At 65.7% G+C, this 13,675-nt stretch overlaps 4 protein-coding genes across 4 annotated transcripts; 1 reads left to right on the plus strand and 3 right to left on the minus strand.

Moving 5' to 3' along the window:
- Positions 1–93: 93 nt before the first annotated feature.
- Positions 94–3,297, plus strand: CHLNCDRAFT_136512 (hypothetical protein; the record flags this gene model as incomplete). Its single annotated transcript, XM_005845737.1, has 11 exons — positions 94–213; positions 345–497; positions 663–718; positions 818–932; positions 1,112–1,234; positions 1,427–1,499; positions 1,732–2,062; positions 2,257–2,375; positions 2,552–2,694; positions 2,834–2,873; positions 3,044–3,297. 11 exons carry the CDS (start codon positions 94–96, stop codon positions 3,295–3,297), a joined length of 1,527 nt encoding a protein of 508 aa, XP_005845799.1.
- A 1,244-nt stretch (positions 3,298–4,541) lies between these two features.
- Positions 4,542–6,773, minus strand: CHLNCDRAFT_136513 (hypothetical protein; the record flags this gene model as incomplete). The annotated part of the gene is made up of 5 exons (XM_005845847.1): positions 4,542–4,845; positions 4,996–5,219; positions 5,374–5,919; positions 6,064–6,386; positions 6,470–6,773. 5 exons carry the CDS (start codon positions 6,771–6,773, stop codon positions 4,542–4,544), a joined length of 1,701 nt encoding a protein of 566 aa, XP_005845909.1.
- A 246-nt stretch (positions 6,774–7,019) lies between these two features.
- CHLNCDRAFT_136514 (hypothetical protein) lies at positions 7,020–10,793 on the minus strand (the record flags this gene model as incomplete). The annotated part of the gene is made up of 14 exons (XM_005845848.1): positions 7,020–7,153; positions 7,261–7,345; positions 7,554–7,611; positions 7,860–8,033; positions 8,223–8,293; positions 8,520–8,618; positions 8,820–8,903; positions 9,016–9,103; positions 9,383–9,453; positions 9,734–9,872; positions 10,027–10,108; positions 10,224–10,305; positions 10,451–10,509; positions 10,679–10,793. The coding sequence occupies 14 exons, from the start codon at positions 10,791–10,793 to the stop codon at positions 7,020–7,022; spliced, it is 1,341 nt and encodes a 446-aa protein (XP_005845910.1).
- Positions 10,794–11,391: 598 nt separating this feature from the next.
- CHLNCDRAFT_136515 (hypothetical protein) lies at positions 11,392–13,531 on the minus strand (the record flags this gene model as incomplete). The annotated part of the gene is made up of 8 exons (XM_005845849.1): positions 11,392–11,672; positions 11,864–11,948; positions 12,133–12,231; positions 12,408–12,444; positions 12,682–12,763; positions 12,942–13,013; positions 13,184–13,331; positions 13,409–13,531. The coding sequence occupies 8 exons, from the start codon at positions 13,529–13,531 to the stop codon at positions 11,392–11,394; spliced, it is 927 nt and encodes a 308-aa protein (XP_005845911.1).
- Positions 13,532–13,675: the final 144 nt, after the last annotated feature.

Genomic DNA, 13,675 nt, shown 5'->3' on the forward strand with positions numbered 1-13,675 from the left:
AACTAAAGTTGCCTGCCGCCGTCTTGCCCTTGCTCCGTGCCGGAGCGCAGAAGGCGGTCCGCCTGATCGGCTGGCAGCTGCCAGCGGCCTGCCATGGCCGCGCTCACCACCCTGGCCTCCGCCGCCGTGCTGGCCGTCCTGGCGCCGGTCTGGCACCTGGCTGGGCGCGCCACGCAACGCCTGCAGCTGCCCGCCATCACCGGCATGATTCTGGTGCGCCTTGCTGCTGCCCACTGCATGCAAAGGATGAGCTGCTGCGCTCGCAAGCAGGGAGTCCAGCCGCGCTGCCGCCCTGCCGCCGCCGCCCAATCCAACGGCACGGTTGCGGATTTCGCACCTTGCAGGCTGGCGTGGCCAGCGGGCCACAGGCCCTGGGCCTGCTGGGACCCCTGGGGCTGCAGAGCCTCGCGCCAGTGCAGCACCTCTGCCTGTCGCTCATAGCACTGTCAGCGGGCGCGGAGCTGCACCTGCCGGAGCTGCGGCGGCTGAGGAAGCAGGTACTGTGCCGCTCTGCTGGCTGCCGGCTGCAGCATTGTGTCGGCAGCCCAATGAAGGGGGACAGCCTGCTGCCAGGCTGTTCATCCCCATTCATTCAGCTGGCAGGCTGCCAATGATGGGGAGGAGAACCTGCCCGACTGCCGCCACCACCGCCGCTGGTGCAGGTGGCGTGCATCACAGCGGGCATCAGCTTGTGCTCCTGGCTGCTGGTCTACACCTGGTGAGGCGCGGCAGCAGCCATGCTGCGCCCTGCATGGGAATGGACCCCTGAGATCCGCACCCCTGCGATCACCTCCTCCTCCCGCCCTTCTCCCTGCAGCATGCGGCTCCTGGCGGGAAGCATCCCGTTCATGCAGCCGCTGTCGCGAGGCGACGTGGCTGCCGTGTGCACCCTGGCCGCCACGCTGGCGGTCGCCAGGTCACCCGCGTCAGCGGTGAGCTGCTGCACTGCTTTCCAGACCATTTGCTGTGGAGCAATACCCTGCAGCGGTTGCATCCTGCAGGTGCATTTTTAATGCGGAAGCCACCCTGGGCCCTGCGCTTGGCCTGCGCCAGCATGCACATCCACCCCTGCGCTTTCCACCCCGCTCGTTTCTCCCCCGCTGCCCTGCAGATTGCGGTGCTCAAGGAAACCGAGGGCAAGGGCCCCTACTGCAGCCTGGTGATGGCGGTGGTGGTGGTCAAGGATGTGCTCCTCTTTGCCGCCTTTGCAGTCAACATCGAGCTGTTCAGAGCGGTGGGTGGGCAGGCGTGCTTGTGCTGCTTCACGCAGCGTGTTGACAGCGTGCATTGGTGGGCGGGTGACCGGCCGTGTGCTGCTGCAGGCAGCGTGCTCGCCAGCACGACTGTGCTGGTGTTGGGCTGGTGGTGTGTTGTGATGGACGTGCCTGAACCTGTGCCTGCTGCGCTCATGTCTACCTGGCTGCAGGTGGGCAAGGCATCGGACAGCGGCGTGCTGTTCTGGCTGCTGGCGGGGCCGGTGGTCAGCATCGCCCTATCGGGTACTGCTGGCCTGCGCTGCCCTCCTTGCTGCCTGTGCTGCCAGCCGCCCACCCCCTCCTGTCGCCCCACCTCCTCGCTGCCTCCCGACCTCTGCTGTGCCTGCCTGCCTGCCTGCCATCTGTTATGCCCGAATGCCTGCAGGCGTTCCCATCGCGTGCTGGATCTCGCCTGCACTCTGCTCCAGTGCTGATTGAACAGATCCGCCGCCTCTGCTGCCCCCGCTGCCTGCAGTTGCGCTGGGGGGCGCGGCCGGGTACGCGCTGTCCAAGCTGCTCCGCACGCGGCACAGCAGCATCATCAGCATCGCCGCCGCCGCGGTCACGCACCCTGCGGGCGGCGCCGCTGCCGCCGGAGCAGGGCACGGCCATGCCGCCGCCGCGACGCACGCCGGTGGGCCCCGGGCCGCGGCGCTGGTCCGCTTCCTGCGCCACCCCTCGGCCCTGCGCCTGCGCCCTGCGGTGCCGCTGCTGCTGTCGGGGCTGACTTTTGGCCTGGCGGAGAGCGGCGGCGCGGAGCCTCTGCTGGCGTGCGTGGCAGCAGGCCTGGTGGCCTCCAACTGGCGGTGAGGCAGGCGGTGGGGTGGAAGCGGCGGCAGGTGGCCTGCGGAATGATGGCCTGTCGAGCAGCACGGCTTCAACACGGCATCTGATGCACACAGGCTATTGCTGCCGCGGGTCCGCTGGACCAACTCGGCTGACGTGTTTGCTTACCCGTTGCCTGCGCACTTGCCTGCCTGCCTGCCCTGCCTGTCTGCAGCGGTGAGCAGCAGCAGGGGCGGGACGCCGCAGAGCTGCTGTCTTCCGACCTAAGCCGCCTGGCTCCGCTCATCAACGCCCTCTTCTTTGGCATGGTGGGCGCATCGATCAAGCTCACAGGTGCGCCTGGCGCAGCCCGCCCTGCGCCTGCCACAACCGTCGAGCTTCGGTTCTGCAACCAGAACCTTGGTTCCTGTCAAGCCGCTGCACTCCTGGCAACCGCACCCCTGCCCTTGTGTGTTTTGCGGTTGCCGCGCTGTCTGCTGTATGACTGCTTTCCCCTCGCCTGCCTGCAGCCGTGCGCGACACGCTGTGGGCGGCGGTCATCCTGTATGTCGTGCGCCTCGCGGCGGTGTGGGTGGGGTGCTGGCTGGGGGCCGAGGTGTCGGCCACACCGCACGACACCTCGCAGCGCCTGTGGATGGGCATGATCACGCAGGTGGGTGGGGCCTGGCGGGGAGGGGCTGTTCATGGATGACCGCCCTCCCGTCCTGCCTCATGCGGGTGTGCATGGATCAGGACAGCTCTCCGCGCCGGCCCACCCTCACCTTCACCACGCACTGGCATGCTGTATGCAGGCTGGCATAGCGCTGGGCCTGGCGCAGGCGGTGGCGGCGCGTTTCCCTGAGTGGGGCCCCGATTTTGCAGGCAGGCCTGGCAGCCGCTGCTTGTGCTGCCTGCGGGTGGCACCTCACAAACTGCTGCTGCCGCTGCTGCTGCCGCTGCTGCTGCTGCTGTGTTTGCCTCACGCCCTGCAAGTCCTGCTGTCTGCCCTGCCCCCCGTGCAGCGCTGATGGCCGGCGTGGTCATCATGAACCTGCTCACCGGCCCGCCTCTGTTCAAGGCGGCTGTGGTGGCGGCTGGGGAGTCGCGTGCCGCGTCACTGCCGGTGCTGCAAACGGAGATGCAGCACCGCGGTGGCGGCGGCAAGATGGGCAAGGATGGCGGGCCGGAGGGCGGCGAGATGCGGCGCACCGGCAGCAATGCGGCCGCCCCCAGCGTCCACATCCCGCTGCCCACCATCCCCATCCTGAATGCCTAGTCCCGATGCACCTCATGGTGCAGCTTGTAGCCAAAGCGTGCGGCGTGGCGGGGATTCAGGGGCCTGCTCGGATGGAAGTCTGGCGGGCACCGGCCGTGCTCGTCGCATTCAGCCTACGCCGCTCAATCCGCCATCTGCAGTCAGCTCCCTTATTTCCAGGCCAGCTCCCGACTGCTTGGAAGTTGATCTGCGCAACGAAGCAGCTGCATCGGAAACCGTGTGGCTTCCGATTGCACAACAAGAAAGAGGCCCTCTTTCGGGCCATGAGAGCAGAGGTCTTGCTGCTGGAACTGCCTGTCAAGCGCTGCTACATCTCGCCCACAGACCCAGCCTTCTTGGTGATCCATTCCGAGCCAGCAGAAGCGTCAGCCGAGAAGCGCGCCCATCGGCAGGCAGACGGGGAACGCGTGAGGCTGCTGCACACAGGCGCAGGGCCAGCAGACACCATGCCGTGGCAGATGAAGGATTTCGGTGAGCCAGGAGATGCCGCGGTGGCGGCAGCAGCGGCGGCGGCGACACGTCAGCCGCCCGCCGGGGCCGCCGCTGCCCCGCGCTCCCCCTGCCTCGCACGCTGATCTCTCACTGTTCCGCCCGCAGGCTTGCTCATCGTGGCATTCTTTCTGCCACCACTCGCGGTGGGTGCAGCAGCAAGCATGCCGTTGCCATGCAAGCAGCAGCCTCTGGCTGGCGCCGACTCGAGGCCTGCTGCCACCAAACTGGCCACGGGCACAGTTAACCGGGGCAATTGCTGGCTGTTCCGTGGCAGGTGTTCATCGAGGAGAACCGCTGCTCTCAGGCCGTGGTCATCAACATCTTGCTGACGTTGCTGGGCTGGATTCCAGGCACGCTGCAGCGGTCCCACGACTTGCTCTGCTCGCGCGCCCGCCTGAGCGCTGCCCCGTTTCTTACGCTGCAGGGATCATCCATGCAATCTATATCCTTTTCAAGCGCTGAAGCACGACAGCTGGGCTCACCGACAAAGTGCATTGCTCTGTTGCGCCTAGTAGCATAAGGTCTGGTAGCAGCTGCTTGTTGAACTACTAATGTAGCACGCATGTGAAAAGGTTCTGATAGATTCCATCTGTGCATCAATCGAAGCTTGCGCATATGTGCATGTAACAAAAAGGCAAGCAAAACTGGGACATCAAGCTTGGTTCATTCATTGGATGGGCGCTTCGCATGTCTTTGCCGGGCCCACGACTGCCTCGGCTGCGCTGGGCTGGCTGCGCCGCGCTCACCCACCATCAATAATCGAGCGCCTCCATCGCCGCATCATACTCCTGTAGGTCAACTATCTCCAGCAGGTTGCCCCCTTTCATCACCGGCTTCCAGACCGACAGCGGGTAGGCCGCCTGAGCAGTGACATTGAGTAGCAGCTCTTGCGGTAGCGCCTGCAGCAGCGACACCCGGCCGCTCATGCCCGCCGGCTGCTGGCGGCTGTGGTACGCGGCAAGCAGCAGGGCACATGCCGCAGCCTTGAATGCAGGAGGGAAGTGGAGGTTGGTGGTGGGGGTCCAGGGCTCGTGCACTGCGGCCTGCCACAGCCACCTGCAGCATGCAACGTGCATAGGGGCCATCTGGCATGCTTGTGTTCTGGATAGCATGGGCGGGATACTTGGCAGCAGCGGGAGATGACGTCACAGAAAGGAGACCGTCCATTCAAAGCCATCCATACCACCCACCCCACCTCGTGCTTACCTGTTGCCAGTGGTCAGCTCCCACCGACTGGCCACACCAGGGTCGGCGGGAGGGTAGTAATTGAGCTTGGTGCCGTCAGCGACAGGCCCCCTGCCAGGCACCACCATGCTGCGGTAGGTCACTGGCCGGTAGCCGGCAGCCAGCAGGCACTCCATCGCGCGCAGCTGGCACAGGTGCATGTCTTGGGCGGCCTCGCGCAAGCCCTCAAACATCGTTTCATACAGCTGCAGCCAGAGCCCCGGGCAAGCCAAGGTAGCGCGTGCATCAGTGCACAAACATCGACTGACACCCATGGGTTGATTTCCAGGATGCATCAGCCAAGCGTCTGTCAGCCCGGCTTTCAGGGGATTGCCACAAGAACCAAACCAGCGGGCAGACCACCATGTCGTCCAACGTGTGCTTGGAGTCCAGCAGGTAGTAGATGGGGCAGGAGGTGAGGCTGGCACCCTCAAAAGGCACCGGCGGCCTGGTGCGGCGCAGCAGCAGCTCCAGGCTGCACGCGCTGTGGCTGTAGTTGGAGGGACTGCAGACGCAGTTGGTGATGCACTGCTGGATGGTGGCCATCGTGATTTGCGCTCCAGCCGCCAGCAGGGCATCGATGCAGGCGCCATGGCCCGCGGACGCTGCGGCAAGGATGGCCCGCGTGCCGACACTCTGCCCATACCCCGGGCCTGGCTGCTGCACCGCCTGCTGAACTTCCTCCCGGGCCAGCAGGGCCGCCAGGCATCGCTCTCTGCCCTTGCTGCACATATCGGTTGTGCAGATTGCTAGTACCTCCCGGGGCAGCGCTGCGGCAGCAGGGACGCCCAGCCAAGGCACAAGCGCCGCATCGTCCACGGGCTGGCTGCTTACAAGCACTTGCCCGACTGCCGAGGCATAGGCTGCGCCGCCCAGCTGGCCGCTGGTGTGCAGCCGCAACAGGTGCTGGAGCAGCCAGGGGCAGGCTGGCAGGCCAGGCTCCGTCCATGTGGCTGGGTGGGCCAGCATCACTGCTGCTCGGTGCGCCTCGTCAGCTAAGCGGCCGGGCGGCAGGCCTCTGCTCAGCAGCGCCTCTGCCCCCCGCCTGACCAGCGTTTGCACTGCCTCCACGTTGCTGCCACTGCCTGCCCCGCTGTTGTGCCTCTCGGCCTGCGGTCTGTTGGCCCGTTTTGCCACCGTGACCAGCCCTGTGAACATGCCGGTCTCGTATGCGCCTGCCTTCATCAGCTGCTCCGCAGCGTCAGCCGAGCCGCAGGCGACAGCCACCCACAGGGGCGTGAAGGGGCGGCCGCCCAGGAAGGCATCAGCGGGCTGAGTGATGGCGTCCCACTGCTGCTGGCTCAGCTGCAGCTCCGCCATCACGGTGCAGGGCGGCCCTGCGCCCACCGCGGCAGCGGCTTCCAGGGAGCACCCTGCAGCGGATGCCACACCGCCCAGGGGTGAACACCACCACCAGCAGCAGCAGCAGCAGCATGGGTGTGCCGCCTGTGCCCACCTGCGTCCACCAGCAGCGGCACGGCAGGCCCAAAGTCGGCGAGCGCCGCGGCGTGCAGCGCCGTCAGGCCGTGGGCGTCCAATGCAGGGTGGGGCCCTCGCAGGTGCAGCTGCACGGCATCAAGGTCGCGGCGCAGCACAGCCCGCAGCAGCGCGCTGCCGCTGCCGTTGCTGGAGCCGCCACGTTCGGCCTCTGGCCCTGGAGCTCGAGCTCTGCGCCTCAGCTCAGCAGCCGTGGGCACTCCTGCGTAGGGGTTGGTGTTTTCCCCCGTGGCCTTGTCTAGAAGAAGAAGAAGCTTGTCCATAGCTGTGGAAGCTGCTGGGTGGGCTACAGCTGTTGGGAGGCGAAACTGAGGACGGGCTGTTGAGAGAGCAGGCGTAGGAAGCAGGGAGGAGGCAAGAAAGTTGGGAGCCTTTCCTTATCCATTTGTGATTGTATCTCCTTGGTCACAGTCTCAAGAGCTTACAGAAGATTGCATGCCACTTGGTACGGCACCGTGTGCTTCACTGTCTTGTCGGCCTTCCCGAACGCTGCCCTCTGGCGCTGTAAGCTAGCTGCTGCTGGCAGCGCCTGTCTTTGCCGCCTTCTCTGCCCGCCGCTTCTGCTCGGCCTTGCAGTCCTGTTTGTGCCGGGGCCAGGCTTGCAGTTGGCACTGGCGCCCGCAGAAACGGAGCAGCTTGCACCCTGCAGGTGCCGTGGGAATCACATCAAAGCCTCAGCATTGCAGCCACGCAGCTCCATAGAGTTACTAAGCACACCAAGGCTGCCTCGGCACCTCTGTTCTGCCTCACCTCCGCAGCTCATCAGGTTGTTGGGGTTGCCGCAGTTGGCACACACCGCCACTCCCCGCGGGTCCTTGCAGGTTGCCACCGTCTCCTGCAGCCCAGAGGTGGAAAGGACGGGGCCGCCAGAGATGAGTTGCTGCCTGCCTGCCACCTCTACAGGCGCATGCCCTGCATGCCTCTCTTCGAGAGCTGCCCCGCTCCCAGCTGGCAGCCAGCATGCGAGCGCTGCACCCGCCAGCCACCAAACCCAGCCCTGGATGACCCGGCCGGCCATGCGGGTTGCTGCCGCTGCACCTCACCGTCAGGATGGAGCCAGTGGGCTCGGCCTGCTGCCGCAGCTGCTGCCCCCGCCCCAGCCTGCAGCCAGGCGGCAGAGGAGGCCTGAAGTGACGGATACGAGAGGCCTTTCACGGCCCACATGCATCACCACAGCCCATGGGAATTACGGCAATGCGCAATGCCGCAGCCTGGCAACCGCTCACGCAGCCAGTACACTGCTGGTGCGGCACAGCCATACTGCTGGCCACACAGGCAAAGGAACTGCATCTGCCAGGCAACAGTACATGTGGACAGGCAGTTCAGGCAGTACAGCCGCCGCCACTCACGCGCCGCCTATCAGCCCATCCACGCCGGCCCCATGCCTGCCGTCGCCCCACATTCCCAGGGGGGTCACAAACTGCTTGGAGCCAGAGGAGACGCTGGCCCGGCTCGCCAGTGCCGCCTCCAGCGCCGCCTGCGCCTCTGCCAGCACAAAGCGCTGGGGCTGGAAGCCGCGGCGGCTGCAGCAGTGAGCAGGCGCCGGCGGGTACTCTTCTGATCGAGCAGGCACGAGGGCAGGGAAGTTATCCAGTCGCCCAGCACCACAGCAACTGCTCTGACAAATCTTATGTGCCAAAGCGAGCAGCTTCTGATGTGGAGCAAGTCAAGGAACTGGCGCTCGCCTGTCTCGGTAGTTGAGCGCCGCTGACGCCTTGTGCATGCGGGTGCGGTACTCGGCGGTACGCTGGTAGGCGGGGTCCAGCATCTGGTCCAGGAACTCCTGCAGGCGGCAGCAGCGGCAGCGGCAGCGGTGGGGACACAGGCAAAGGCAGCTGCGGAGGCACTCCCACGGCACCACTGACGGCAGCCGCGGCAGCAGCGTAGGCAGCAAAACACAGCGGCAGCAGCCTAGGCAGCGGAACACAGCGGCAGCGCAGCCCAGCAAGCGGCACCAGCGCCTGTGGCCCTTTTCCCACCCCATCTGTTTCTCAGCTGAGCAAAGGCACCTGGTAGGATCCGGAGCCTGAGCCCTCCATGCCGCTGCTGTCCTCAGGCGGGCACGCCATGGCGCCATCCAGCACAGCCGCCCGGCCGGTGCTTTCCTCCTGCACGCACGTTAGCGGCATGGATGCAGCGATGGATGCGCAAAAGGAAGGGAGGCGCGCAAGCAGCACAGGAGCGGGACGAGGCTGGCTGGCAGCAGCAGAATGGCAGGCGCTGCAGTGCCGCCACGGTGTGATGTGACGCAGTTTGAGATGGGGAGCTCACTGACGGCTGGTGCTGCTGCTACAACGCAGCACACCCACCTCGGGCAGGACCTCCACCACAGTGATGACGTGGCGCCAGTTGTCACCTATGTCATACGTGTAGCTCATCTGCTGGCCCACCTCCTGCACAACACACAGGCAGCAGGGTTGTTCGCGTTCAGCAGCAATGAAGGTGGATCTGGCAACAGGCGTGGGCGGGCAGCCCGTGCGCCCCACCCGCCACCCCGCCTCGCACCCGCAGGATGTCAGCCAGGCGCCAGGGCCGCTCATCAACAAAACCGTGGTAGTGCAGGCTGACGTGCATCATGTCAATGGCCTGGGACCTGCGGGTGGGAAAGCAGGATAACTTTTTTGTTGTTTGTTGGGCAAGCAGGTGGGCAGGTTGGCATCAAAGGGAGGACCCGGCATGAAGGGAGGACCTGGGGCCTGGAGTAGCGGCTGGCTGGCAGGCTGGCGAGTAGGCGAAGCAGGCGGATGTGCTGCAGCTTCCACACAACCATGGTCCCAGTCTTGTCCAGCCCTGCCCTGCGCAGCATGCTTGCCACTGCACCGCACGGCGGCAGAGGCAGCGCCCTCTCCCCCTCCTCTGCCCCCCCGCTCACGCAGGGTCTCCCAGCAGGGCGCCGTCGCGGTAGTCTGTCCACAGGTGGCCATGGTAGTTCCGGACCCAGCCCTGCACGGCAGGAGGGTGGCGGACTCGACAACATCGGCTGGAACGCCGGGCCTGGTACAGCGCCCCGGCCGCGCCTTTCCTCACGCCGCTGCCCTGCCGCTTCTCAAACAGGCAGCGCATGCCGCTCAAACAGGCAGCGCCTGCCGACCTCGATGGAAGTGGTGGACAGGCGGGCGTGGTGCGTTGCCACCCTGCCAAGCCAGCTGCCTTCCAAACACACTCCAGCCGCAGGCAGATGGTGCAGTTCACCTCCGCTACCTCCCTCCCTCCCCAGGCTCACCATGACGGGCGTGATGACCTTGTCCTGCAGCGCGGTGAGCTGCGTGCCGCCCGACACGCGCACCCGCCGCCACACGCGCGGCTCGTGCCGGAACTGCGGGTCGGGGCAGGCCAGGTCGATGTCGAGTATGAAGTCCCGCCTGCAAGCAGGCAGCGCAAGGAGCTGTGGCGTGCAGAGGGAACCTTGAATGCAGGCAGCCGTGTGGGCACCAGAGCTGCGTGAGCTGCATGCAGTAGGTGTGCCTGTGTCCCGCCCACCAGCCTGCCGCCCCGCCGCCTTGCCAGCCCGCTCACCGGTAGAAGGGTTCCGCCGCCTCCTTGCCAGCCTCCAGTGCCCGCACTTTCTTCGCGATCAGCACATCCACAAACTGCTGCTCTGCACTTGTCCCACAAAAATAAGTGGGCTTAGCTGCGGCCTGGCACGTCAGCACTGCCCAACTCACTGGAGCAGGTTCCATGAAGTGCTGGGGCACACATTCCAGCCCTCAAACCAGGAGGCTTGCCTGGCTTCTTCAGGCCTTGGCTGCTGTGGGGCCCGTACATCGACTGACAGGTCATGGAGCGCATCATGAACTGCGCGGTGTGCAGGAGGGGGCAGGGATCCAGCAACATCACACAAGGGAGCCATGGGAGGCAGAAGCGGTGCGGCGGCGACGGAGCAGTCCTGGCGGCGCTGCCGCAGCCATGCTGTACCGGTGTGAACAGCCGCCTGCCTCACCGCCATGGGCTCGCCGTCATCGTCCTCACTGAAGCCCCATTTCTCTTTGAAGCCAGTGTCTGCGGGTTGATGGCAACAGCGAGTGGGTCGGCGGCTGGCGCAGCGCAACAGGTCGGCAGGCTGCGGCGGGAAGCGGGTGGCGGCGGGAAGCGGGAGGCGGGTGGGGGCGGGAGGGGCTCTTGCGGTCGGTGCGCGGCAGCGATCGATCGACAGGGCACCAGCACTCACAGGGGTTGGTCTGGGGCTCGAAACTGTCGGGGTGCTGTTCAAGAAACACGCGGGGCAAGCCAGCGCAAGTGTCGGCAGGGTGCAGCTTCACGAAGGCCGGTCTGCGCACCGACATGCTGATTACCAGCTGGGGTGATCAGGCGATCACGGTGACCAGGCGATTGACACAAGGAAGATGGGGGCAGGGGTAATGAGCACTGAACTCAACAATCGGGGATGTTCCGACGAGACAATTTGGGAAGCAGGTGCCCGCACAACTCGCTGGGCGCATACGTGCACGAAATCTGCTGTAAAGGCGGCGGCGGCGCTGGGATCACAGCGGCACCTAAGCTTTGAGCTGCGCCTGTGTTGGTTAATTGACATCTCACAAGCTACCAGGAAATAACATGTCCCTCCTGTGGCCGTCACCTTGCCCCAGACATGGCGAGACCGCTGGCAACCAGCGCCTCTCTCTACCTGGCCTGGTGCAGCTGATCGTCGCGTGGATGCACGCCTGCTTTCTGACCACAGCATCGGCGTGATTCAACCACTGTTTCAAGTCAAGTCAAGTGCAACGCACGGTGTGTCAAGAGTGCGGATGGTGGCTGAAAAGTAAGGAGATGAGCGCGCGCGCCAGCAGGAGGAGCAAGCAACCATTGAGCAACAGCAGCAGAGCAGCAGCAGAGACGAGCGAGCGGGAGAAGACGGGACAGGCATGCCTACCAGCCGAGCAGCTACTCCTCCTCCTCCTCCTCGCTGCTGCTCAGGTCTCCCAGCATGCTGTTCAGCATTCCCTTCTTGGCCGTGGGCCTGCCGCCGCCCGCCGCCGCCGCCGCGCCCTCGGGCTGCTTGCGCTTGCTGCCGCTGGCCTCCAGCCCCGTCTGCAGCGCTTGCCTGACAGACTCCCGCGCCTTGGCTGCCTCCAGCTTCACCCGCGCCGCCGCCTCCTCCGCAGTCTCCTTCTTGTTGCCGCCGCTGCCCGCCCCAGACTCATCAAAATCCTCCAGCGAGCCATCTGCGGCGCAAGTAGTGGCACGGCAGCATGAGGGATCAGCAAAGGCAGAGGAATGATTGACAGCACAAGGCGCCCCAGTGGCTCCGCACAGCTGCAGATCAGGTGCAGTGCGGCAGCAGCTCATGAAGCCGAAGCAGCAGGCTGCTATGGGGCACCTGCATTGGTAAAGCCACAGCGTGAAACCCGCACACGATGCACCGGCGCATCGTTGACGTCTGTCTGCATTGCGTTGAGCATCGGCAGCAGCTCGCGGCCCGCACACAGGCGGCCCACCACCTGCAGCGGCAGCAGGGGCCAGCGCATGAGTGGCACGACAGGCAGGGGTGCCAGCAGGAGAGAAGCGGGGCAGCGCCTGCGTGCAGCATGCTTGCAAACTGCAGGCAGGCATGCACTCCATGGAGCCGATTCCATAACCCCCCAAAGCGCCTCCCACTGCCCTGCCCTGCCCTGCTCCCCTCACCTGATGCGTCTCATCCAGCATGAGCGCCCGCCCCACAGTGATGCAGAACTCATCCCCCTGCAGCGAGATGGAGGCCAGACCCTCCTCGCTGTGCCGCATCTGCGGGGCAGGGCGACCATGGGCAGCAGTAGGACTGGCGGTCATGAGGCAGGCAGCACGCCTGCGGGACGCTGGTGCCAGGCAACATAGAGGAGAAGAGACCAGAGGCGTGCCTGCTGCGCGTCCCTGACAGTCTGCTGCCTTGCCCGGAAGCTGGCCAGGAAGTTTGAACCCACCTCTGTGTACCGCTTCATGTGCACCCCCTCCCGGTAGCTGCAGCCAGGCAGCAGGGGCCCACAGCAGCAGCAGCCGTCACTCGACCCTCAGCAGCACGAGCAAGGCCAGTCTTGAACAGCGGCCCGGCATGCAGCTGGCTATGCGCATCCGCAGGGCCTGCCGCGACAGCACGCCGCCACCAGCACATGTGCCCTGCACGATGCGTGTCGCCTGCACCCTTCCAAGCACAGCGTGATTATCATGCACACAGCACACAGTGTGTGCCCCCCGCACCTCTTGGACTTGCCCCCAAAGGCAGCCATGTCCTTCACCACGCGGTGGATGGCGGTGCCCTTGAAGGTGTCGCTGGCGCCCTCTGCACCAACAGCAAGCAGCGCGGAGCGGCGAGCGGGGCCCGGGCAGGGTGGGGTGGGGTCTGGTGGAGAGTTCGGCGCGCCTGCTGCCCAGCAGCAGAACTAGGCAGCGCATCGGCGAGTAGCGCGTCACAGGCAGGCGGCGCGGGCGCCGCCAGCAGCCCTGTTCCCGTGCCGCACCCGAGCAGCGGTTCTTAAAGTGCTGGACCGCCACGGGCGCAATGTCGTCAAACAGCTCAATCACCATGCGGCCTGCAAGGCCCGGCCGCGGAAAATGCAGGTGAGCGGGGGGGCAGCAGGCACGAGTTCCGCTGCGCCGAGGCTGCTGAGTTACGCCTGCGATTCCAGCAAAGGGCAGCAGCAGAGCACAGGCCCCTCTGCCAACCACCTCCAGCCAGGCCATGTGCTCCCCTGGCCCGCACCTTTGGGCTGGTTGTTGACTGTGATGGTGAGGAAGACGTGCTGGCGCTGCGTGGAGCGCTCGGGCAGCGGAGGGATGATGTCCTGCTGCGCCTTGCGCGCCCGTTCCACCTCTGGGTGAACCCCCGTGGCCAGGAAGGTCTCCATGTCCTGCAGGCAGGAGGGTGGACTGGAGTGGAGGGCGGAGGGCAGGCGGGCAGCGGCGGCAGCGGCGACAAGCGGGACACCCGTGCGGCGCGGCTTAGGGCTGCCAGGCAACGCGCCTTCTTCATGTCCTTGCCGGTGTAGCCCTTGGCTTTCCCTCTGACGGCCACTGCCTCGCCATCGAACCGGGTGCCGCCTTTGCCCATCCTGTCGCCTGCCGCTGCTCAGTGGCTGTGATAGAGCTGGCTCGAAACAAGCAAAGCTAACAGAAGGCCTTGTGTCTGCCTGTGTCGGCCGAAACCAGCACTTCGCAAGGCGCTGCGGACTCCCAGATTCACAATTGAAGAAAC

The sequence above is a fragment of the Chlorella variabilis genome (assembly GCF_000147415.1).
Source record: "Chlorella variabilis unplaced genomic scaffold CHLNCscaffold_16, whole genome shotgun sequence".
Classification (NCBI taxonomy): domain Eukaryota; kingdom Viridiplantae; phylum Chlorophyta; class Trebouxiophyceae; order Chlorellales; family Chlorellaceae; genus Chlorella; species Chlorella variabilis.